The 26,573-nt window shown below is 47.7% G+C and overlaps 1 protein-coding gene across 1 annotated transcript in view; it reads left to right on the top strand.

Moving 5' to 3' along the window:
- noc2l (NOC2 like nucleolar associated transcriptional repressor) overlaps positions 1–26,573 on the top strand; it is a 133,379-nt gene that overhangs the window by 96,097 nt on the left and 10,709 nt on the right. Inside the window, exon 17 of the mRNA XM_033048528.1 lies at positions 7,364–7,499. Within this exon, the coding sequence (XP_032904419.1) occupies positions 7,364–7,499 (136 nt within the window). The remainder of the gene's footprint in view (positions 1–7,363; positions 7,500–26,573) is intronic.

Here is a 26,573-nt window from a genome sequence, read left to right as displayed (position 1 = left end):
GTCACACGCTGGCATTCCAACATCTCACGCGCCGCAATGTATTCTAATGACGTCACGCGCAACAGACGGCCTGATGACGCGTGATTTGCGCGTGACGTCGCGCGTAACGACGCGACCACTTATTTTACATATGACGCGTAATTGAGGCGCAAATGTCGGCCAAGTGGGACAGGCCCGTTAGCTACCTATCTCGTTTATCCCACCCTCCGGTTTTACATTTCTCTCCTCCTCTTCTCTCCTTATCTGACGCTCTTTTGTCCCCTTTGTCACCACAATAATTTGTCCCTCACTCCCTCAATCAGCCTATCAAACCCCTCCTCATCTGTATCCACCTCTCACTCGCTCAAAACAGAAAGTGCTGGAGTAACTGAGCGGGGCTGAGAGGAGGTAGACAAAAATGCTGGAGAAACTCAGCGGGTGAGGCAGCATCTATGGAGCGAAGGAAATAGGCGACGTTTCGGGTCGAGACCCTTCTTCAGCGGGGCTGAGAGGACATAGGTTTAAGGTGCGAAGGAAAAAATACGTAACAGGAGCCTGAGGGGCAACTTTTTCTACATGGAGGGTGCTGGGTGAATGGAACGAGCTGCCAGAGGAGGTATTTAAGAAGGAACTGCAGATGCTGGGAAATTGAAGGTACACAAAAATGGGGGAGAAACTCAGCGGGTGCAGCAGCATCTATGGAGCGAAGGAAATAGGCAACGTCTCGGGCCGAAACCCTTTGGGTTTCGGCCCGAAACATTGCCTATTTCCTTTGCTCCATAGATGCTGCTGCCCCTGCTGAGTTTCTCCAGCATTTTTGTGTACCTGCCAGAGGAGGTAGTTGAGACAACATTTAAAAGACGTTTGTACAGGTACATGGATAGGAATGTTTGCGAAGGGTCTGGCCCCACATGGGCAGGTGGGACTAGCACAGATGGGGCACCTTGGTCGGCATGGACAACGTTGGAGGCTGTTTCAATGCTGTACGAATCTGCGACTGTATTTTAGAGTGGATTGTTAATGAAAAACACACATTTAAATTGCCACCAGAGCAGGTTTTCAGTTTCTATCTATAGAACACTAATAGGTTCAGGTCTCTGAATTTTGGCCGCGTGATTTAATTAGTGTGCCTCCACAACCGAAAATGTTGTGAATTGCAGAGCTCATCTGACCAAGTAAGACTTGTTTTTTCAAAACTGGTTGCAAGAGTTTGAAGTTACAGACTTGTGTGGGCATGCAGTGTGTCGACGGCTTTGATGTTTCTCGCTTCGACCCTGGTTTTGTCCGTGGTCGCTGCGACCTTTTTACTTGCGGCTCGGTTTAGTTTGGTTTAGAGACGCAGCGTGGAAACAGGCCCTTTGACTCACCGATCAGCGATCACCCCGTACGCTGGTTCTATCCTGCACTCGAGGGACAATTTGCAGAAGCCAATTAACATAGAAACAGAGAAACATAGAAAATAGGTGCAGGAGTAGGCCATTCGGCCCTTCGAGCCTGCACCGCCATTCGATATGATCATGGCTGATCATCCAACTCAGTATCCTGTACCTGCCTTCTCTCCATGCCCCCTGATACCTTTAGCCACAAACCTGTACGTCATTGGGCTGCGGGAGGAAACCAGAGCGCCCGGAGAGAAGCGGCGCAGGTCACGGGGATGTGGACACAGAATGCTGGAGTGACTCAGCGGGACAGGCAGCATCTCTGGACTGAAGGAATGGGTGATGTTTCGGGTCGAGACCCTTCTTTAGGTCTCGGGGAGAACGTACAAACTCTGTACAGACAGCACCCATAGTCGGGATCGAACCCCTGATCTCTGGTGCTGTAAGGCAGCAACTCTACAGCTGTGTGACGTGTTGCTTCATCGTGCACCTATGTCGAGCTGCTCGGTGGGGGTTGACTTGTTGGTGCTCTGTTTCCAAGAGGGAGTTAGATTTAGCTCTTAGGGCTAACGGAATCAAGGGATATGGGGGGGAAAGCAGGAACGAGGTACTGATTTTGGATGATCAGCCAAGATCATGTTGAATGGCGGTGCTGGCTGGAAGGGCCAAATAGCCTACACCTGCACCTATTTTCTGCTTTTCTATGCTCCTTTGCTTGAGCACCTCACCCTGATAACATCATGTTCAGCATAGACAGGGTAGACAATCAGAACCTTTTTCCCCAGGGTGAAAATGTCAAAGACCACAGTGCATAGTTGTAAGATAAGGGGAGCTAAGTTGATAGGGGATGTGTGCGGCATGTTTGTTCTACAGAGAGTGCTAGGTGCCTGGAACGAGCTGCCAGGGGTGGTGGTGAAGGCAGATAGGATAGTGGACATTAAGAGACTTTTGGATAGGGATGGATATGGATCAGGTGCAGGCAGAGGAGATTAAATTAACCTGGCATCATGTTCGGCACAGACACTGCGGGCCGAAGGGCCTGTTCCTGAGCTGCACTGTTCTATGTGACAACGAAGGAATCTAAATTAAAATAATTAAATGAAAATAAATGATCTACAATGCTAATAGTAACTATAGACCTCCCCTTTATTGAGCATCCCGTCTGGTTACATAGGTTTGTGGGGAACAGTAGGAGCAAAATATTCATCCCCTTGCATCTACTGTGTCTAGTCAGATCATCGTCTATATTTCACCTTGCGACCCTTTTCCAACACCAACCTCATTTCCCCTAATTACTGCAAAACGCCTTAATAACTCCATCTTCAGACCTCATTAACATAGCCTTCCTATTCTTGGTGAGTAGAACGCTTTATAGATTCTCCCCTTTGGGTGAAGACATTTCTTCCCACTGTTCCCCTGAATGCTTTATTTACCCATATTTTGAGATTGGGACTTCCCCCAATTTTATGCTATAGAACTGGACAGCACAGGAACAGGCCCTTCAGCCCACAGTATCTGTGCCGAGCATACCAAGTTCAACTAGCCGCCTCTGATCCATATCCCTCTGTTCCTTTAATATATAATGTGCCGATTAAAAACCCTCTTAATCTTTCCTCAGATCTTAAAACCTCTCAGCTTTGCTTAGTCAGAGGAGTGACACCGGCAAATTCTTTACTTGCCATCCGTAAACGCCACTATCATATCTGCCTCCCCCACAGCCCCTGGCAGCATGTGCCAGGCACCTGCCATGTTCTGTGTGAGAAAAAACTTGCCCCGTTGCCCTGCGCATCTCCATTAAGCTTTGCCCCCTCTTGCCCACCTTAAAGCTACATCCTACAGTCCTTGCCATTTCCACCCTGGGGAAAAGGTTTGGGCGGCACGGTGGCATAGAGGTAGGGAGCCATACTGCCTTACAGCGCCAGAGCCCCGGGTTCGATCCTGCCTACGGGCGCTTGTCTGTACGGAGTTTATACGTTCTCCCCGTGACCTGCGTGGGTTTTCTCCGAGATCTTCGGTTTCCTCCCACACTCCAAAGACTTACAGATTTGCGGGCTAATTGGCTTGGTGTAAATGTAAATTGTCCCTAATGTGTGTAGGTTAATGTTAGTATGCGGGGATTGCTGGTCGGCGTGGACTCGGTGGGCCGAAGGGCCTGTTTCTGCGCAGTATCTCTAATGTAAACCAAACTAAAATCAACGGTCTACTCTTATCTATGCCTCTCATAGTTTTATATCCATTTATCAGGTCCGCTGCCCTCTCCCAGTCCCACCTGTGTGACTCCGGCCCCAACAATGCTGACTGCCAGCTTCCCTCTGAAGTTGCCCTGGATTCCTCTTCATTTAGGGCATGGGTGTTAAATGCCTTGCCTGTGACCCTCCCATCCATTGAATAAGCAGAGTAAAAGCAATAAGGATCCCGTAAATCACTCGCGAGTTGGGAAGAGACGAGTTAGATTTCTGCTCAGGTACAATGTTTTAAGCCAAGTTAAGCCAAACAGCTTTGAATTCTTTGATACCTGATCCACAAAGAACACCACCATCACCATCTGAGGGTCCAAACTATAGGGAGTGGTTAGGCAAGCTGGGACTTTATCCCACGGAACGCAGGAGGATGAGGGGTAATCTTATATGAGATGTATAGAATCATGAGGGGAATTGCTAGGATGAATAAACCATTTATTGCAGGTTTCCTGCGTCTGCAGTTTTTTTTCCAGTTTCAATTGCTCAGGCACGTAGGAAAAGGTTGGGGAGGCTAGGATTTGATCTTATAGAGGTGCGATCTTAGAAAGGTATATAAGGCGAATCATGAGAGGAATGAATGAATACGTTTATTGTCATTGCACAATACTGTGCAACGAAATTCCATTACATCTCCGGTTAAAAAAAATACAAACACGACAACCATTAACACATTGTACACTTATTAGTAAATAATAAATAGGTATTTTAAAAGAATTTAAAAGAATTTAAAAGAATTTGGCGGCATTTCTTGGAATTACACTTTGCTTCCCCAGCATTCTCTGTTGGAATTTAGCTCTTTTATCGCACATGGGTAGAAACTATTTTTTAGTCTACCGGTGCGAGCCTTCAGAGTCCTGAATCGCCTCCCAGAGGGTAGCAGAGTAAATGCAATTTATTTTTTGTTTCAGTTGCTCGAGGTTGGGCAGGCGAGGACATTATTCCCTGGAGCGCAGGAGGATGAGGGGTGGTGTATAAGATCATGAGAGGAAGAGAGAGGGTAGATGCGTAGTGTTTTACCCAGGGTCGGGGAATCATGAAACAGAGGACATAGGTTTGAGGTTCGATGGATAAGATTTTATAGGATCCCGAGGGGCAATGTTTTCACACAGAGGGTGGTGGGTATCTGGAACAAGGTGGGTATCTGGTGGGTATCTGGGACAAGGTGCCAGGGCAGGTAGTTGAGGCAGGTACTGTAAAATACATTTGGACAAGTGCATGGATGTGAACGGTTTAGAGGGATATGGGCCAAACGCGGACAGGTGAGACTAGTGTAGATGGGGCACCTTGGTCGGCATGGGCAAGTTGGGGTGAAGGCCCTACTTCCATGGTGTATAACTATGCAGTTTGGTCCAGTGGGTTCAGCTCTGCCAAGCCGAGCTCTTGTCTCTTGCATAGACACAAAATGCTGGAGTAACTCAGCGGGACAGGCAGCATCTCTGGAGAGAAGGAATGGGTGAAGTTTCGGGTCGAGACCCCTTCTCCTTGTTTCTTGCGGATGTTCCATTCAGACCTGCATCACATCAAGTGCTGGCCTGGAATAAGTCCCACCCACCCAAAGATCCCACCCGCATATACCAGGGCTGGAGAGCTTCAGTAATAAGGGGAATAATCCACCCCTGCAACGGACTGTTCCAGCTGCTACGGTCAGGCAAACGCCTCCGTTGCCATGCGGTGAGAACAGAGAGGTTGAGAAGGAGTTTCTTCCCAGAGGCCATTCGGACTGTCAAGGCCTATCTCACCAAGGACTAACTCTACTGAACGTTTTTCCTTCCATTATTTATTATGTAAAGGCATATGTGTGTTATGATTGTGTTTATAGTTTGTTTGGTTGTTTGTCTTTTGCACAAATGTCCGCGAGCATTGCCACTTTCATTTCACTGCACATCTCGTATGTGTATGTGACAAATAAACTTGACTTGACTTGACTTGAATCAGGGAAGCTGGGACATTTCCTGGAACAAGTGACCTCATGTCATTGTCATGTCAAATGTTGACCTCATTGAGATTTCTAAGATGATGAGGAGCTTAGATGGGGTGGACAGTCACAACCTTTTATCCAAGAACAGGGAAGTCTAAAACTTGAAGCGAGTGTTTCAGGCGAGAGATACAGATTCAAAAGGGATCGAGATCAAAGGGGGCAAGTTATTTTTTCATATCCCCACCGAATGTGGTGGGTCTCGGCAACAAACTGCCAGAGGAAGTGGTAGCGTCTACATAGGTAGCACAATCACACTGTACAAAGGTCATTTGGTCAGGTATATAGAGAGGAAAGAGTTGGAGGGATGTGGGCCAAATGCAGGCACATGGGACTCTCAGCAGTTTATGACACTGTGCAGGTGCCAGAGGTTATGGGGAGAAGGCAGGAGAATGGAGTTAGGAGGGAGAGACAGATGATTGAATGGCAGAGTAGACTTGATGGGCCGAATGGCCTAATTCTACTCCTATCGCTTATGAACTTATGACTTATGACTAGCTTAGGAAGATGCCTTGGTCGCATGGACAAGTTGGGTCGAAGGGCCTGACTGTGTGCTGTTTGATTCTTTGACTGTACAGTAAAATGATGAGTGGTAAAATAATCAAATCACCAATACTAACACACTAAGTTTGTCTCTGCACAGCAGGTTTTGTGCAAGGTTGGTTCTGCTTTCTTCTCTTGCAGATCTATCATAACAATATTACTTATTTTAAATCCGACTCACTGTTGCCATTCCAAGAAGGCAAATGTTAAAACAGGAAGAACAATTCAAGCAATTTTTTAATGGATATCCTTTTTCCAATTTGAGTTCACACAGCGAGAGCCTCACTAATTTAGTTTAGTTTAGACATAAGGCTCAGAAACAGGCCCTTTGGCCCACCAAGTCTGCGTCGACCAGCCATCCCAGTACACTAGTGCTATCCTACACGCTGGGGACAAATTAGAGACGCCAATGTGGGAGCAAGTCGGAGAAATCCCACGCGATCGCGGGGGGGAACGTACAAACTCCGTATGAACAGCACCCGTAGTCAGGGTCGAACCCAGGTCTCTGGCGCTGTGAGATAACAGCTCTGTTGCCGAGACATTAAAGTGGGAAGTGTTTTGGAATGATGCATCAAGGTGCTCCCCTTGAGCCCTGTCAGTCATCCAAGGTGCAAGGAGCCTTGTAAAAGGCAGTGAGCAGCAGGATTTGTGTTCAACAATGATGCCCTCGTCTAATGGGTTTTAAGTCCCCAACACATGAATCCTTCGATATTAGTGCCGTGATCATCTGTTGATGTAGGAGTTCCATGAAGCCAAATCTGGTAGATCCTTTCAAAACATTCCACCAATTCACCGCATCAGCTTGTTGACAGTGTTTGCCAAAGAGGAAAAAAAGCTTTAAAAAATATATAGTTCCAACAGGAACACAACATTTTGCAATTCTCTTTTACCGAAAAGAGTTTTGAGCTTCCTGAGAGATTGGGGGTGGGGGTGGGGGGGGGGGGGGTGGAGGAGATTCACCGCATAGCTCCAGGCACCAATTTCTAACTCTCTTTCTTGGTGTCCCAGTGTAATAATCTTCCTTCCAGTTACCAAGGGTCCAGTGATGAAACAGAGGTGCCTGAGCAGTCAGTCAGTCTGGAAGGGATGTCACATTTGCCGTTAGTTTTATAAATTGGTCATTGCCGATCGCTGTCTAATGAACCGGAGATGGGGTCAGACCCTGGCTTGGTGTTTTAAGTCTCCGCTGCGCATGGGACTGACTTTGTAGTAACTGCTTATTTTATATTTCATGTGCCTCTCTCCAGCTGGAAGACCTGCATTTCCCGGAGATCAAACGCAGGAAGTTGCAAGAGAGCAAAGAGAAAGACAAGAAAGAATTCAGGGATCTCTTTGACTCTGACAGCAGCTCTGATGATGAAAGCTGTGGCTTTAAATCTAAAGGTAGGTTTTGAAAATATTCCACCGAGAGGGGAGATGGGTGTGAAGGAGAGATGTTGTTAGTAGCTGCAACCTCGGTGGGGGGGGGGGGGAGCTGGAGATGTGGACACGGACAGCTGTACACCATCATAATACTGACAGGCTGTGGGAATAAATGAGACCATTCAGCCCTATTCCGTCCTGTACTATCCTATCCACTTCCTCCTCAATGTGTTGATAGACAATAGGCAATAGGTGCAGGAGTAGGCTATTCGGCCCTTCGAGCCAGCACCGCCATTCAATGTGATCATGGCTGATCATCCCCAATCAGTACCCCGTTCCTGCCTTCTCCCCATATCCCCTGCACTATTATTAAGAGCCCGATCTAGCTCTCTCTTGAAAGCATCTAGAGAACCTGCCTCCACCGCCCTCTGAGGCAGAGAATTCCACAGACATGTTACTTGTTCAAACAATCATCGTTAGTAGCAATAAATGAAAAATGTTTTAAATTGCCAGAAATCTGAAACAGAACTAGAATGTGCAGGAAAGACTCAGCACTGGGCAGGCTGAAGGGTCCTCAAGGTAAAACGTTGATTGTTTCCCTTTCCGAAGATGCTGCCTGACCTGCTGAATATTTCCCGCATTTTCCATGTTTTTGCCAGCACAAACTGGGCGATTCTCATTTGCCAGCATTTGGCCCATAGACCTCCAAACCCCTCCTGTCTGAAGAAGAGTCTCGACCTGAAAAATCGCCCATTTAAGTCTGAAGAAGGGTCTCAACCCTAAACGTCACACATTCCTTCCCTCCAGAGATGCTGCCTGTCCCGCTGAGTTACTCCAGCATTTGGTGTCGACCTTCCTGTCCAAATGTCTTTTAAAAGTCGTAATTAAATCTGCTGTAAAATATTTGTATTAATCTTTCTGACCCTCTTCCAGCAAGTGTTGCAAACATTCGTAACCACCCTGAGCAATTGGATTTAGAACATAGGTCAGGAACAGGCCCTTCAGCCCAAGATGTCACTGCCAAAAATGATGCCAAGTTAAACTGATATCTGCCTTCACACAATCAACATTCCTCCATTCCCTAAATATCCATTTCCATTTCAAATCTCTATATTGAATTTCTATTAGTGGCTGAATTTACTTTTCCTTCTTCTGGTCTTTCCACGGACAAAGATCTCTTGTTAATTCGATCAAAGTGGTTCATAATCTGAATAGGCCCCTGAGTTGATTTTGCTCTTTTATAGGGCACCAGAAAATGGAGAAATAAGGGTGGGCATCCGTAAATGGGGAATTAGGGGAGGGCACCCGTAAATGGGGAATTAGGGGAGGGCACCCGTAAATGGGGAATTAGGGGAGGGCACCCGTAAATACAAGGTTAATTCCCGGGATGGCGGGATTGTCATATGCTGAGAGAATGGAGCGGCTGGGCTTGTACACTCTGGAGTTTAGAAGGATGAGAGGATATCTTAGTGAAACATATAAGATTGTTAAGGGTTTGGACACGCTAGAGGCAGGAAACATGTTCCCGATGTTGGGGGAGTCCAGAACCAGGGGCCACCGTTTAAGAATAAGGGGCAAGCCATTTAGAACGGAGATGAGGAAACGTTTTCTCACAGCGAGTTGTGAGTCTGAGGAATTCTCTGCCTCAGAGGGCGGTGGAGGATGGTTCTCTGGATAATTTCAAGAGAGAGCTAGATAGGGCTCTTAAAGATAGCAGTCAGGGGATATGGGGAGATGGCAGGAACGGGGTACTGATTGGGGATGATCAGCCATGATCACATTGAATGGCGATGCTGGCTCGAAGGGCCGAATGGCCTACTCCTGCATCCTATTGTCTATTGTAAATGACAATAAGGGGAGGGCACCCGTAAATGAGGAATTAGAGTAGGGCACCAGTAATTGGGGAATTAGAGGAGGGCACCAGTAATTGGGGAATTAGAGGAGGGCACCTGTAAATGTGGAATAAAGGTGAATGAAGGTGAATGAAGGTGAAAGGATTGTGACATTCTGATAATAGGATTGGTGTAAATGGGATTGAGAGGAGGAGCAGGTGTATGTAGCATGAGAACTGGCCAAAGTGTGGGGCAAATGGCCTGTCTGTAGTCTCAGAGCAGTAGAGCATGGAAACTGGCCATTCGGCCCACCTTGTCCGTGTCGACCAAGCGGCTTTAATTGCAGATGAAAACACACATTCGCCGTTAGCATTGTCTCCTTTTTTTGTGCAATTGTGAGTTTTTTTCGGGGAATTCGCGCAGCTTTTCAAGGCTTATTTTCGTGGAAATGCAGGAAAAAGGCAGCGCCAGTGCGTGGCGATTGTTTGCGTGCTCTTCCCAGAGGAGGATCTACCATCATTTGATACAATTGCTCTACTCTTTTAAGTCGCTTTGCTACCTATAAATCTGGCACCATTTTGTTCAGTGTTCTAGTTAAATTCTGCTGTCTGATTCATGGCCAACTTATTTAGAACATTGGACTTTGTCCATGGAACTGATGTGCTACAATGTTGAGAACTATATTTTATACTCTATATCTTCCCCTTTGCTCTACCTATTGGACTTGGGGTTGACATGATTGTATTTATTAGTATTATCTGATCTGATTGAATAGCGTGCAAAACTGTATCGCAGTCCACGTGACAATAATCCCCATGTTGGGGGAGTCTAGAACCAGGGGCCACAGTTTAAAAATAAGGGGTAAGCTAAGCCATTTAGAACGGAGATGAGGAAAAACTTTTTCACACAGAGGGTTGTGAATCTGGATTTCTCTGCCTCAGAAGGCAATGGAGGCCAATTCTCTGTATGCTTTCAAGAGAGTTAGATAGAGCTCTTAACGATAGTGGAGTCAGTGAATATGGCAGGAACGGGGCACTGAGTGTGGATGATCAGCCATGATCACAGTGAGGGCCAAATGGCCTACTCCTGCACCTATTGTCTATTGTCTAAACATAAGCCTAAATTACCCATGAGTTTTGTAAAAATGAATGTTCCTAATATTCCTAGCCTAAGGCAATTACCTCATCCAACTGGATAAGGAGAGCCTCCGAATCTTTCAGAATGCAACACCCACAGCTTGGCTTGCTGTCAAATCTGTAAGGGGATAGAAACATTTCTCAACTTGTCTGGCATTTAGCAAGATTTTAAAACTGAATCATTAATTCTTTTTATTAAATATTGAAAAGAACTAAAAGCTTTCTAAAGTAATTAAGAACATAAAACAAAACGTAAATTATTAAGGACAAGGGAACTCTCCTTCCTCAGATTCCTGCCGTTCCGGTTGATGGCAGTAAGGACTGGGAGTCGGATCTGACCGAGTGTTGGTCCAAGTTTGGCTTACCCTGGTGGGACAGGCATCTCAGTGAGCTGGGACTCCAGTGCAATTGCCTTGGCAAAGAAAATGGTGACCCTCAACATCAGTGGGCGTGGCACGGTGGTGCAGTGGTAGAGTTGCTGCCTCACAGCACCAGAGCCCCAGATTCCATCCTGACTCTGGGTGCTTGTGCGTAGGGTGTTTGCACGCACTTCCCGTGACCTGCGTGGGTTTTCACCGCACACTCCAAAGACGTACAGGTTTGCAGGCTACCTGGGTTTGGTCACACTATAAATTGTCCCTAGTGTGTGTAGGATAGTATTAGTGTGCGGGGATCGCTGGTCGGCGCAGGCTCAGTGGGCCGAAGGGCCTGTTTCCGCGCTGTATCTATAAACTAAACTAAAATCAGTCACTGTTCCAGTTCACGTCTCCCTCCCAAAATGTCGACCATTCTTCTCAATCCATAAATGCTGCTCGACCCGCTGAGCTCCTCCAACAGTTTAGTAGCTGCATGTTGAACCACACTGTTCACGCAGCACAGTGGCACAGCTGGTAGAACCGCTGCCTCACAGCGCCAGAGACCCCAGGTTCAATCCTGAGCTCAGGTGCTGTCCGTGTGGAGTTTGCACGTTCCTCCCGTGCATGCGTTGTGCCCCTGTCCCTAGCTCTTGGTCTTCAGGATCTGTAGCGTCAGTGGCAGTGGGGGTGGGAGGAGGGCAAATACCAGTGCCTGAGCTGTACACCCACCTCACCACCCCCAATACTACTGCCCTTGGCAATCTCATTATCTCAGCACGGCGTGGCATCGGTAGAGTTGCTGCCTCACAGGACCAGAGACCCGGCTTTGAACCTGACTACGGGTGCTCTCTGTATGGAGTTTGCACGTTCTCCCCGTGAGTTTTCTCAGAGATCTCCGGTTTCCTCCCACACTCCAAAGACGTGCAGGCTTGTAAGTTAATTGGCTTCGTTAAAAGTTAAAAATTGTCCCTATTGTGTAGGATAGTGCTAATGTACAGGGTCGGCGCAGCCTAGGTGGGCCGAAGGGCCTGTTTCCACGCTGTATCTCTAAACTAAAAATTAAAAATCTCAATTTAATTGGGGCTCCTCACTGGTTGAAGCCATGATCAAGGAGTGTGTGATCCCTTGATGTCTCACCACACTGGAATAAAACAGTTCAGGCTTTCTCACTGCAGGCTCATCGAGAATTAACCTCCCATTGATTTCCAGGCAAGGTCTCCTGTATAATTAGTCGGAGGGGAAGGCTCGTCCAACCGTGGATATTTACATCCAATTTTCCTCCCAGTACAATGAACAAAAAGCATGAGTGTGTGCTGAGAAAAATGCAAAATACTGCAGATGCTGGAAGTCTAACATAAAAGGGAAGGTGCCTGGAAATTCAGGCAGTTTCCGCGGATAATTTTGGAATAAGGCACTGCACGGTGGTGCAGCGGTAGAGTTGCTGCCTTACTGCGAATGCAACGCCGGAGACCCGGGTTCGATCCTGGCTACGGGTGCTGTCTGTACGGAGTTTGTACGTTCTCCCTGTGACCTGCGTGGGTTTTGTCCGAGATCTTCGGTTTCCTCCCACACTCCAAAGACGTACAGGTATGTAGGTTAATTGGCTTGGTATAAATGTAAAAATTGTCCCTAGTGGGTGTAGGATAGCGTTAATGTGCGTGGATCGCTGGTCGGCGCGGACCAATTAGTGGTGCTGCGCAGTGGGCCTGTTTCCACGCTGTATCTCAAAACTAAAACTAAAACTAATGGGGAGATTTTGTCACTCAGCAGTTGGGTGAATTTTTGGAATTCTCTGACGCAGAGGGCTGTGGCGTGGCAGTACAGAGGTGGCGGGATAACGGGGATGGATAACGGGATAACGGGGACAGCACGATCACCGGCGCTGAAGAGGGGGATGGGCCGGGTACCCAGTGAACAGCAGTGCAGACTTCAGACAGTGAAGAAAGGCCAACTCTTGCTCCGAGCTCTTAACGTTTCAAAGCCATGATCTTTCATCAGAACTGACCGGTTCTAACGGGGAAGGTGGGGGAGGGGAGAAGAGAACAAAATGGAGGGCCTGCAATTGAACGGGGTGTCGGAGGAGACAGAGGGACATGTGGCGGGCAGGAGATGGGGATCAGGGGAGGAGGGAGGGAGGGATGGGGGAGAGAGAGTTGGGTGATCGGGAGGCGAGGGAGTCGGAATACGAATACATTGGGAGTGGGACAGCCTCGTAGCACCAGCGACCTAGGTTCGATCCTGACCTCGGGTGCTGTTGGTGTGGAGTTTGCACGTTCACCCCACGATCAAGTCCCATTTCCACCCACATTCCAAAGACTTGTGGTTGGGAGGCAAATTGCTCTAGTGTGCTGATGAGGGGGTGGAATCTCAGAGGGAATTGATGTGAATGTGGGGAAGTAAAATGGGGCTAGGATTATTGTAAAAACCCAATCGGCTGAAGATAGACACAAAAAGCTGGAGTAATTCAGAGGGTCAGACAGCATCTCTGGGGAAAAGGAATAGGTGACGTTTTGAGTCTAGTCTGAAGAGAGTCTTGACTCGAAACATCCCCATTCCTTTTCTGCTGTCTGACCCTCTGAGTTACCCCAGCTTTTTGTGCCTATCTTCGGTTTAAACCAGCATCTGCAGTTCCTTCATATACAATGGGCTGAAAGGTCTGTCTCCACCCGGTATCTCTCTCTGTGACCAACATAGTTCAACCTGCAAATTAACAGTGCGATTCTTCCAAAGTACTGAGAAACTGAGATCACAGAGAAAATTGAGTACAATGATAGTCATAGATTAAAGAAGCTCCAAAGACATCTCGTTACATCGCTGTAACACTGTTGTGTATGTGTAATATTCTGCAATCTGACATTTTTCTATTAGTTATAGCCATTGCAGTAATGTAAGGATGGATTGTATTCATTACATGAGTTTTACATTATTATTTGACTGGGCAGCATGCAAACAAAGTTTTTCACTGTAATTCTGTACAGTGATAACAATGAACCACTATAGGTCCACCACCCTTGGTTCCAGAGCCTTTCTAAATTAGATGTTTAGGAAGGAACTGCAGATGCTGGTTCAAACCGAAGATAGACACAAAATGCTGTAGTAACTCAGTAACAGGCAGCATCTCTGGAGAAAAGGAATCCCTGAAGAAGGGTCTCGACCCGAAACGTCACCCGTTCCTTCTCTCCAGAGATGCTGCCGGTCCCGCTGAGTTACTCCAGCACTTTAAGCCTTTCCGGATTGTCCGTTTTGCCGACCAACAGAGGTCATGGCCTCCGAGAGAATCCAACGGTACAGGAAAGGCCTGCTGCTTAGGCCACCGAGCAGCTGAGATACCGGCCTGTGGGAGGGAACAGATCTGCTGGCTCTTGCCGGGCCGGAGTTCCAGAGCCTCGGCCTCGGGGGGCAAATTCGACCCGCCATTTGGCACGGAAGTCCCGATGGGGTCGAGATCGGCCACCTCACCCGGCCTTGTTGCCACATTTCTGGGGGACATCGGAGGCAGGGGGGGGGTTTCAACATTTTGTCCGGAGTAAAGGAGGTGCCGGACCACCAAGTTGCCAGAAAATCAGTGGTGGACCTGAACCAATTTAAAGCATTAAAATAAAATAAAATAAAATAAAATAAAGCTCGAGCTATTAACTTATGCCTCAGCAAAGCACGACGAGCTGGAGGAACTCAATGGGTCAGGCAGCGTGTGGAGGGAATGGACAGATGACGATTCGGGCCGATTCCCATCTCCCAACCGGAGACCCTGAGACGTTGTCCGTTAATTCCCTCCGCAGACGCTGCCCGACCCGCCGAGTTCCCCCAGCACTTTGAGCCTTGCTGAAAAATGTCCAGCATCTGCGGTTCCTTGTGTCTCCAACTACTTCTGTAGGATTGCCAAAGGCTTTCATGTTACCGTGGCGGGGGGGGGGGGGGGGTTGAGTGAGTGCTCCATTTCTGAATGCAGTGGAGAGTTCAGCCATAGAGCAATGGGAGAGAGGAGGAGGGGAGGAGGGGAGGGGGGGAGGTGAGAGGCAGCCACACTGCCGAGGGACCTCCAACCTATATTGGACCTCTGTCTCTGCTCCAGAAGGCACGCACTGTAGCCACAGGCAAGCTGAGGCTCGGCTCCCAGCTGCTACCCAGCTGGGCTCAGCCCTCTCTGTGTGTGTCTCTCCCTGCAGCAGCAATGAAAGATGCAGAAGGCAAAATGACAGCAAGCACCAGGCAGGCAGGAGCACAGAACGATAGCGACAAGGTTTTAAGACACGGGTACAAGTTTTAAAGGGGGGGGGGGGGAGGGGATTAACAGAATTAACTCAATTTTGCATAATGAGTGCTTCATTAGGCTAATCCCGGCATTATTTAGAAAGGGATTTGGCTGTGTTTTGTATTAAATACTTGAATGGTCATTACTCCCTCGAAAATCTTTTTATCTGCTTTCTTTAAATAACAATTATGGCTGTACTGTGAATTGAAACTGTTATTTCTAGATTCTTTCTGGTTAGGGATTTGATTGTGTAGCCAGCAGTACTCCTGGGTCTGAAGAAGGGTTTCAACGTGAAATTCTCCAGAGATGCTGCCAGACCCACCGAGTTACTCCAGCACTTTGTGTCTATCTTCAATATTAACCAGCATCTGCAGTCCCTTCCTACACACACCCCTGGTTGCACCTTGAAACACCAAGGTGTTATCTCAAATGTTGCGGGAATATTTTTTTAGGAGTGGGGGGGGGGGGGGGGGGGTTTGGAATTAAATTGTTTTGTTGGTCGTCTTCAGAACGTAATCCTAAAGGTGCGATGGTATTATAGTGCATAATTCCTCCGTGTGCCCCCAGTTATATTGGACAAGCTTAATTGTGGAGGTACAGATTAAGTTTAATTTACAGAACGAAAAAAAGGCCAACTTTTACTTTTCCCAAAGCAGGGAATTAATCCACACAAAAAAACCAGATTTCAGACTGTGGACGCAAGAGAGAATTTGGTTCTGGGAAAATCCAGCACGTGTAAATTGGTTGCCTGGAGGTCCGTATAGAAGGCTATTGTGCTGCTAAAGATTTTAACCCTTTGGGAGTTTCTGCCGAGGCAGGTCAAGTACAGGCCACCGGTCTCGATCAATATGTGAGCCTCTCCCATCTGCTATTGATTTCTGTTAAGAGCTCGCTAACATGTCCAGGCACTCTCCGCTGAGCTGGGGAGAAGGTGCCTATCCTGTATAAAGACTGAGTCTTTGTACACTGGCATCCCTGTGCGCTCGCTAATTCAAAGCAGTTGCCTCCGTATGATCTTCCTGCCCTCAACCTTATTCTCTGCCGCACTCTGTTTAATGGGTTTGTCTCCATGACTCCTGACACATTAGGCTCTTTAGACTCGCATCACCCGAGATTCTGTAGGTGGTTAGGTGATCAAATAGTTGTCATGGTGACCTTAAAGACAGCTGAGTCTCTCTCGCTCTCTCTCTCCCCCCCTCTCTCTCTCCCCCCCTCTCTCTCTCCCCCTCTCCCCTCCTCTCTCTCCCCGCTCTCTCTCCTCTCTCTATCCCCTCTCTATCCCCTCTCTCTCCCCCCCCTCATCCTCGGTCTCTCCTGCTCTTTCTCTCTCTCCACTTCTCCCTCTCTCACTCTCTCTCCCTCCCTCCCTCCATCTCTCTACCTCCCCTCTCACTCCCTCCCTCCAACGTCCCCTCTCTCTTTCTCGCTCTCTCATTATCCCTCTCCTTCTCCCTCCCTTTCTACTTCCCTCTCTCCTCTCTCTCTCTCTCTCATTCCCTCTCTCCTCTTACTCACCCAGTCCTTCCCTCTCTCTCTTTCTCCTCCCTCCCTCTCTCTCTCTCTCTCTCTCTCTCTCCTCTCTCTCTCCGTTGGCCAATTACTCATCGCCCCTGTTTGAAGCTTTGCTGTCGCCAGATGTGCCTAATCACCTGTGCCCAGACTGCTCACTAATTGGGATCAGCATTTCTCCTCTGAGCCGTTCCAGCGATCCCTGGGAAACAATTAGACCTGTGTTCTACAGATAGCCGGCACTGCGGTGTGTGGCCAGGATAATAGCAGTGAAAGCAGCACAGAAACTCCATTTATTTACTGGTTTATGTGGCCAGTCCTTTCAAAGAAGCCAATCGAGTATCACATTCAGGTCTTTAAGATGCAGTTAATGTGCAGGTTGTTACTTTAACTTTAAAACGCATATGTAGTTCCACCCTCTCTTTCTCTCTCTCCCCTCTCCCTCTCCCACTCCCCCTCTCCCTCTCCCACTCCCCCTCTCCCACTCCCACTCCCCCTCTCCCTCTCCTCTCTCCCTTTCCCTCTCCCTCCTCACCCCCGCCCCCCCCCCTCTCTCTTTCTCTTTCGCTTTTCCCCTTTTAGATTTTTGTGAGCAAAATAGTTTTGAGTAATGAAGTCTCGAGGGCGGTGTTGTCTCTGCGCTGGCAAACACTTGGCCTGGCCGACACCAATGAAACCAAATGTTGGCATCAGCATGCCACGTCCTGGCACAGGATCGCATCCTTATAGCAGGCCAAGTGCTTCTCCCTGTTGGCTCCCTGGATAAATAACGGCATTTAGTTCTGATCATAAATTTCTTACAGTGCTTGGACAGCGGTGGTGTGTGTGTGTGTGAGTGTATGTGTGTGTGTGTGTGTGTGTGTGTGTGTATGTGTGTGTGTGTGTGACTGGGAGAGCGTTGTTTGAGGGTGGCTGTTCAAATCACAGGCGCTCGTTGCAAAGACGAGGCCAAAAAGTTTTGTGAAGTAGGTGGAACATTCAGTCCAGACATTGCTGATGGTAATGTGTGTGTGTGTATACGTGTGTGTATACGTGTGTGTATGTGCATGTGTGTGCATGTGTATACATGTGTGAGTGTGCGTGTGTGTAAGTATGTGTACATGTGTGTGGGTGTGTGCGTCTGTGTACGTGTGTGTACATGTGTGTGGGTGTGTGTGTGAGTGTGCGTCTGCGTGTGTGTGTATACGTGTGAGTGTGTGTACGTGTGTGTGCGTCTGCGTCTGCGTGTGTGTGTGTATACGTGTGAGTGTGTGTGGATGTGTACATGTGTGTGGGTGTGTGTGAATGTATGTGTGTGAGGGTGGGTGTGTGTGTGCACGTGCTTGTGTGTACGTGTGTGTGTGTGTGTTGTCACGTGTACCACGGTACAGTGTTGTCTGCTAACCAGTCAGTGGAGAGACAACACACGATTACAATCGAGTCGCCCGTCCACAGTGTCTGATGGTGGAGAAATATAAACGATTGTAATGCGTGATTGCAGATCCACCTCTGTGATTAGTACTCGCAGAGTCGCCAGGCGTGGGCGCCATCGTTCTGTGTGTCCCTCCAGAATCACTAGTTGAGGCAGGGACAAGAAGGTTTACAGTTCCCTCCAGTTCGAGTATCACCAGCACGCACGCTGAAAGTGACACACGGGAATATTCCTTCATTCGGCAAGCTGTTAATTAAAAGAAGAAGATTTGTCGAGTGATGGGCGAGGTGGATTAAAAGGCAGAGCAGAAATCTCTAGGAGACACGAGAAGCAATTCTAAGCCTCGGTCGAGGCCTTCTCCAAGGAGGTTCACCTCGGGGAGATTCCTCCTGTACATTCACCTAAAGGTTGTGGGCGCAACCTCTGGTGACCTTGCCCGCCACCCAAGGTTTCCATGAGGTCACCGGAGGCTTTGGTCACTCTCCCTAATGGTTCAAAGGTGTTTTCCGTGTGGTCGAGGCTTCATCTAGGTTGCTGCTATTTTTTCATCATGATTAAAACCGGCCTCGACTAAAAAATAGGTTGCCGTTTTAAAAATCGATAATGTTTTTAGTCGCAGGTCTAGTTTAAGCCGGCTTTCTTCATAGTCGAAGAAGGTTTTCAATATATGCGTGGGAGGTGGTAGGAGGTTGCAGGTCACCTCGGCCTTGATTTTTTTTTTGAGTGGCGGGCAAGGTTTCCATAGGTTGCTGTTTAGGTCTCCTAAGTGGAACAGGGGCTTAATGCCCCTGTCCCACTTAGGAAACCTGAACGGAAACCTCTGGAGACTTTGCGCCCCACCCAAGGTTTTCGTGAAGTTCCCGGAGGTTTTTGTCAGTCTCCCTACCTGCTTCCACTACCTACAACCTCCAACAACCACCTGCAACCTCCGGGAACCGCACGGAAACCTTGGGTGGGGCGCAAAGTCTCCAGAGATTTCCATTCAGGTTTCCTAAGTGAGACAGGGGCTTAAGGCTCACTAATCCAAAGGGGATGGAGCATCTGGACTTGGAGGGATAAGAGGGCGCGGAGATTGAGACTTGCTCTGTTAATTCAACCTCTATCCACCTTATTGGTGACCCTCGGACTATCCTTGAGTGGACTTTGCTGGCTTTACCTTGCACTAAACGTTATTCCCATCTACCTGCACGCTGTAATCGGCTCGATTGCAATCATGTAGTATTGTCGCTCCGCTGACTGGAAAAGCTTTTCGCTGTACCTCGGTACACGTGGCAGTAAACTAAACTGAATTAAACTCTCCCTGTATATCTGGCTGCCGCAGATGGTGGTGGGGACAGATACCGTAAAGACGGTCCTCTCACTTCCCCCCCCCCCCCCCACCCTCAAATGTGACCTCTCACCCAATGCGCTTGGTGCAATTACAGTGGCTATGAATGAAATTAATTTGTTGCCCGTCGACCAAACCATCTTTGAGGTGAGAGAGGAAACCGGAACACTCGCGGGGAGGGGAGCCCACGTGGTCACAGGGATATCGTGCAAACTCCACACAGAAAGCGCCAGGGATCAGCATCGATCCCGGATCACTGGAGCTGTGGGACAGCCTATCGAGTCCATGCCGACCAGCGATCACCTCGTACACCAGCCCTATCCTACACCCTAGGGACAATTCACAATTTTACTGAAGCCAATTAACCCTCAATCCTGTACCGTGTTTGGAGTGTAGGAGGAAACTGGAGCCCCCGGAGAAAACCAACACGGTCAAGGAGGGGGTGTGCAGAGTTCATACGGACAGCACCCATAGTCATTTCCACCCTGGGAAAAAAGGTTCTGACTGTCTACCTTATCTATGCCTCTCATCATTTTATATACTTCTATAAGGTCTTCCCTCAATCTCCGTTGTTCTAGAGAAACCAAGCTGAGTTTGTCCAACCTCTGCTTGTAGCTAATGCCCACTAATCCAGGCAGCATACCGGTAAACCTCTTCCACATCCTTTCCAAACCCTCTGTGTCATTTGTGTAATGGGGCAACCAGAACTGCTCACAATAATCCAATGTGGCCTAACCAGAGTCCTATAGAGGTCCTATTCTGGACTCACTGAAAACTAACGACGGCTCTGGGCCTGTACTCACTGGAGTTTAGAAAGACAAGGGGGGGGAGGTCTCATTGAAACTTACAGAAAAGTGAAAGGCATGGATGGAGTGGATGCGATGTTTCCACTAGTGCAAGAGTCTAAGTCCAGAGGCCATAGCCTCAGAATAATAGCACCTTTAGAAAGAAGATGGGGATTTTATTTTTCCCCAGTGAGTGGTGAATTGGTGGAATTCATTGCCGCAGACAGCTGTGTAAGCCAAGTCATTGGGAATTTTTAAAGTGGAGATCGACAGGTTCTTGATTAGTAAGGCTGTCAAAGGTTCGGGGGAGAAGGCAGGAGAATGGAGTTGAGAGGGAAAGATAAATCAGCCATGATTGAATGGCGGAGTGGACGATGGGTCGATGGCCTAAATCTGCTCCAATGACTTATGAATACTCAATGCCCTGACCGATGAAGGCAAGCATGCCTTCTTCACTACTGTTATCTTGAGTATAATACCACCTTTATCACCCAGAGAGTTGTGAGTCTGTGGAATTCTCTGCCACAGAAGGCAGTGGAGGCCAATTCACTGGATGTTTTCAAGAGAAGAGTTAGATTTAGCTCTTAGGGCTAATGGAATCAAGGGATATGGGGATAAAAAGCAGGAACGGGGTACTGATTTTGGATGACCAGCCATAATCATATTGAATGGCGGTGCTGGCTCGAAGGACCAAATGACCCACTCCTGCACCTATGTTCTATGTTTCTAAGTTTCCAATAGATTTTCCACTGAACCAGTTGTGTTTAAAGAGAACGTAGGCCACGATTCGGAACCAATGGATTTCCAGTCACCTGGATGGTGGATTAAGGGAGATTTATTGTGCTGTGTATTTACAGCTCAGATGATCAATGCCAGCTTTTATGCCCCATACGTACCTCCTACCAACCCTCTCCATCCTGCCCTTTGATGCAAACTATTCCTTTCATAAATATTTTGAGGTGGTACATTGTATATTGCCCAGTGGCGCAGCGGTAGAGTTGCTGCCTTAATGCCCCTGTCCCACTTAGGAAACCCGAATGGAAACCTCTGGAGACTTTGCGCCCCACCCAAGGTTTCCATGCGGTTCCCGGAGGTTGCAGGTGGTTGCCGGAGGTTGCAGGTAGTGGAAGCAGGTAGCGAGACTGTCAAAAACCTCCGGGAACCGCACGGAAACATTGGGTGGGGCGCAAAGTCTCCAGAGGTTTCCGTTCGGGTTTCCTAAGTGGGACAGGGGCATTACAGCACCAGAGAACCGTGTCCGATCCTGACCACGGGACCACGTGGGTTTTCTCCTGTTTCCTCCCACAATCCAAAGCCGTGCAGGTTTGTGGGTTAATTGGCTTCGGTAAAAATTGTAAATGATCCCTGGCGTGTAGCACAGTGTTCGTGTGATCGCTGGTCGGCACAGACTCAGTGGGCCGAGGAGCCTGTTTCCACGCTGTATCTTCAAGGTTTAAAGTGTAGTTTTTTTTTCACATTAAAAGTCTTGGCTTGCTGCAGCAAGACTCATCCCCTGACACCTGTGAGCTATGGTGCTGCTAAACTATAGTGCTTTAAACACTGCCTTTAATTCTGCGCTCTGTCAAGAGACAATAGGCAGCGGTTTTCCATTGTCTTTCTCGATGCAGCCACACTTGTTAAAGTTTACCTGGGAGATCTGAATTGGATTCTGTTCATCATCTTCCCGCGGAATCAAATATTGGAGCAGCCAGTTCATTTTTCATAATGAAATTGGTGGACAATAAATTTCGAGCAAACTCTGTCAGCATCTAACCATCGGAGAATGGTGTATGTATTTTTCATTAGCCCACTGAATTGTCACATCCAGTTGGAGCTGAAATACTGCCGGGGTACTTACTCTCCGATTTCTGCCTGCCCGCCCGCCCTCTGGAGATTTATAAATCCCGCTTGACACCTTGATCCTGATCCCAGCGTTGTCGGCGACGATGCGGGACCGGCGCGGCGTCCGTGGGGAATGCCGCCGGACGCAAGCATGCGTGTAAATAACAGCGCCGGTTATCCAGCATAATCCGTAGAGAGCCTGTGAAACTTACGGGATTAATCGGATTTAGCATTGATATGCAGCAGTGATTTATATTCACTAAAGCATTGCGTCAGATTGAAAATCACTCTTCCCCGCTTCCCACAGTTTGGGAATATCTCTGACTGTCTTTTGATGGAGAAAATGCTTTAAAATTATCAATATTGTTTGAAGCGTGCTTGGAATGAGGCATTCTCCAAAGTGCACAACTGACCCTGGAGAACATGATTGTCGCATAGAGTTAGATACCATCCAGACACTCACAAATCAACATTGATTCTCCAATCCAGGGGGGCACGTCAGTATCCAATTCAGCACCTCCCAGTGAAGGCAAAATCACGTTAGCTTCCATCATTCATTTAATCTGCTGCCTTTTATTTTGTTTATAAATTCAATTCTCTTCCCTGTGGTTTGTGCTTGATTTGTCTGCAGTTCTTGGTTCGAACAATAGCCTGAAAGTGATACAGGCCGTTAGGCAGGTGCCAGAGCCCCTCCATTGACTGCAATGCTTAAACCCCCCGTGCAGCGTTTCCTCTCCCGCAGAACGCCTCATAGAGTGAGAGAGCGTGGAAACAGGCCCTTCGGCCCCACTTGCCCACACCGGCCAACATGCCCCACCTACACTTGTCCCACCTGCCTGCATTTGCCCCATCTATCCTTCTAAACCTGGCCTATCCATGTACCTGTCTGAATGTTTCTTAAACGTTGCAATTTTTGATTGACTAGTGGGAAGATACAGCATGAAAGCAGGCCCTTCAGCCCACCGGATCCATTCCCTCCTACATATTCATATGTAATGGGCTAGAAGCCTGTAAACCCTGCTATCGTAGCTGCTTAACCACCACAGGGGCACAGCTGGTAGAGCTGCTGCCTCACAACACTGGAGACCCGGGTTCGATCCTGACCTCGGGTCTTATCATTAACGAGTTTGTACGTCCTCCCTTTGGCCGAACTAGTGTGAACGGCCGATGGGCTAGAAAGGCCTCACTCAATGAAGAAACAAACAGCAGATGCTGGTTTACAAATGAAGACACAGCACTGAAAGAGGACACAGAGTGCTGGAGTAACCTCAGCATCTCAGTCGAACACAGATAAGTGGTTTCGGGTCGGGACCCTTCTTCAGACTGAAACAAAACGTTGCCAACTCATCTTCTCCTGAGATGCTGTCTGAGGCCTCTTTCAGTGCTACATCTTTCAAACAATTAATCAACAAAAACCACCTCTGTTGGTGCATTCCAAGCACCTACCACTCTATAAAAAAATAAATGCCACACACATATCCTTTCAACGTTACCCCTCTGATCTGCAAGCCGTGCATCTACTCTTTGACATTTCCACCTTGGGGGGGGGGGGGGGAAGCTTTGGATTGCTCTCCTATGAATAACTCATAACTTTAATAACTCACACAGCTTTAAATTCTAAATGACTTCAATGATAATCGAACGCTGGTTTCTGCTTTCAACCCTTCTTTTCCACGGCTTTGGGTTGGGGCCTTTTACTCAGCTTTGCATGGCGCAGTTGGCAGCCCGAGCCAGCAGGCACTGGTATTGCATGTTGCTGAGAGCAAAGCCTGGCATCAGCGCTACATGTGCCCAGTGAAGTGAGACTCACAGAAAGAGGGGACCTGGGCCAATTAATTCTGCAGTAGTTTAATAAGTGATAGGAGCAGAATTAGACCATTCGGCCCATCAAGTCTACTCCGCCATTCAATCATGGCTGATCTATCTCTCCCTCCTAACCCCACTGCCTCTCCGTAACCCCTGACACCCATACTAATCAAGAATCTATGTCTTAAAAATATCCATTGACTTCTGTGGCAAAGTTTTCCACAACCTTTTAGGGCAAAGAATTTCACAGATTCACCACCCTCTGACTAAAGAAATTCCTCCTCATCTCCTTCCTAAGGGAACATCCTTTAATTCTGAGGCTATGATCTCTGGTCCTAATCTTTCCAATATCCTCTCTATCCAAGCCTCTATCTACGCTGGTGTGGAGCCAGACTTAACAAGCATTGGAATAAAAACCTGCAAAGGTTAAATACACTAAAGATCTGAAAATATTGAATTCTGGTAAGTATCTTCTGCACCCTCTTCCATTCGCTCCAAAGATGCAGACCGACCCACTGAGTTCTTCCAGCACTTTGTGTTTTGCCCCAAGATCGCAGCATCTGCAGTTCCTTGTGTCTCTTTAAGGTTCTCCGTTATTGGAGATGGTCATCATCTGGTACGGTGGTGGCGTGGACATGCCTGAATACCCGTAGACACAAAATGCTGGAGTAACTCAGCGGGACAGGCAGCAACTCTGGAGGGAAGGCACGGGTTACGTTTCAGGTTGAGACCCCTCCGTCCGTCTCTCCATCAGCTCATGTCCGAATGTCGTCTCGGTCGTGCTGTATGAAGGTATGCGGTGCTTCATATGCTGAGGATTTGCAAATGGAATTGAATACTGCTTCCAACATGTCTATTTGTGGGTGATAGTAATCTCCAGTTTGTGACTTCTGTTAATAATAACCAGATGAAACAACTCACTCCTACCCGCCTGTGTAAATTCCCCGTTACTTACTTTCAGGATTAGAGAGATACAGCGCAGAAACAGGCCCTTCGGCCCACTGAGTTCGTGCTGACCAGCGATTCTCATTACACTAGCACACACTGCACACTAGGGCTGATTTACAATTTTTTTTTAACCAAAGCCAATTAACCTACAAACCTGTACGTCTTTGGAGTGTGGGAGGAAACCGGAGCACCCGGTGAAAACCCACGCAGTCACAGAGAGAACGTACAGACAGCGCCCATAGTCAGGATCGAACCCGGACCTCTGGCGCTGTAAGGCAGCAACTCTACCACTGCGCCACCCTGCCGCCCACTGCTTGCACCCATTACAATTCAGTTCCAATTAACTATTTTTCAAAATGTTTATCCTTCTGTTTAATATCAATTACTTGCAAAGAATGCAGTTATTTCCAGAGAATGACTGCACACCTTTAGGCAAATTTTATGACCCATTCATTAATATAGAATTTTATTTCAGATAGAGTTGATTTTTATCTTGCTTTTATCGGGCTATAAAGTTTGAGATGGATTCAGATTAAAACACACTCAGTCTTAGGCCAGCAGTAGAGTTGCTGTCTCATAACGCCCGAGACCCGGGTTTGATCCCGACCTCAGGTGCTGTAGGTGTGTGAAGCTTGTACGTTCTCCCCGGGACCGTGTGGGTTTTCTCCAGTGGCTCCGGTTTTTCTCCCACCCTCCAAACACATTCAGTTTTGTAGGTTAATTTGTTTCGGCAAAATTGTAAATTGTCGCTAGTGCGTAGGATAGTGCTAGTGTGATCGCTGGACTCGGCACGGACTCGGTGGGCCGATGGGCCAGTCTCCTCGCTGTATAGCTGGTCTAAATTCTATTTGAAAGGAAAAGTGATAATCAGAAATCAATACCATAACCCACACTGTACCGTTCTCCTATCTGCCTGCACATAATCCATATCCCTCCATTCCCTGCATATCTATGTGCCTATCTAAAGGTCTCTTAAATGCCACTATCATGGTATCTGCCTCCACAACTAACCCCTGGGTGTGTGTTCCACTCTCTGCTTATGAAAACCTGCCCCGCACATCACCTTTAAAATTTGCCCCTTGCAGCTTAAACCTATGCCCTCCAGTATTGGATATTTGCACCCACAAAGCATTGAAGAAGAACAACTACTTTGCAACAGAAATTTCATCAAAAGGTTGTGAATTTTAACATTAGTACTCAACCAAGTGCAGACCCGTTGGGTCTGCTCTCCCAACAGTGTGGTCCCCCGATGCAATATTCCACCACTCACCCATCCCCCCAACACAACTGAAGCCGTTCACAAACGTAAGACTCCAGCACTCCCCTGTCTCCCTAAGCAGTGGACTTTAAAAGGTTATTCCAATTGCACCTCCCCTGCCTGCTGCAGCAGTTCCAATTGCAATACCAATTGACGGTCCCCCTCCAGTTGAAATATCCCCTTGAGGTGAAATTCAGAGAGTTCCTGTCTTGGAACTTTCTATCGATGCGTGTTTCGGAAGCTGGGAGGAAGGATTTTAACAGTAAAAATCTTGTTAAAGTTGGCATTTTTAAAGCTTTAATCGTAAATAATTTCGGAAATATAGGTGGAAGTGACGGGAAGATGTTTATCACCATCACGGTAAAAATTTCAGGAGGATGTGTAAAAATGGGAAGGCTGTGGCCTAGCGTTTGGAAGAAGATAGGAATTAATCAGATTAACACAGAGACACATCATGGGCACAAACACGAGACTTAGTTATGTATAGATAGATTTAGTTCACAGTTCCACAAGGAGTCTGTCACTCTGAAACATTTTTGAGTTAAATTGATTCAACCTAAAGATGCTGCTTTTATGTCATTCCCTTTATCCTTTCCTTCCTGCTCCCTCTCTGTCCATTTCTCCCTCATTCTG

The sequence above is a fragment of the Amblyraja radiata genome, chromosome 31 (genome assembly GCF_010909765.2).
Source record: "Amblyraja radiata isolate CabotCenter1 chromosome 31, sAmbRad1.1.pri, whole genome shotgun sequence".
NCBI classification, from domain to species: Eukaryota; Metazoa; Chordata; class Chondrichthyes; order Rajiformes; family Rajidae; genus Amblyraja; species Amblyraja radiata.
The sequence above is the reverse complement of the archived record's forward strand: the minus strand, read 5'-3'. Positions and strand labels throughout refer to the sequence as shown.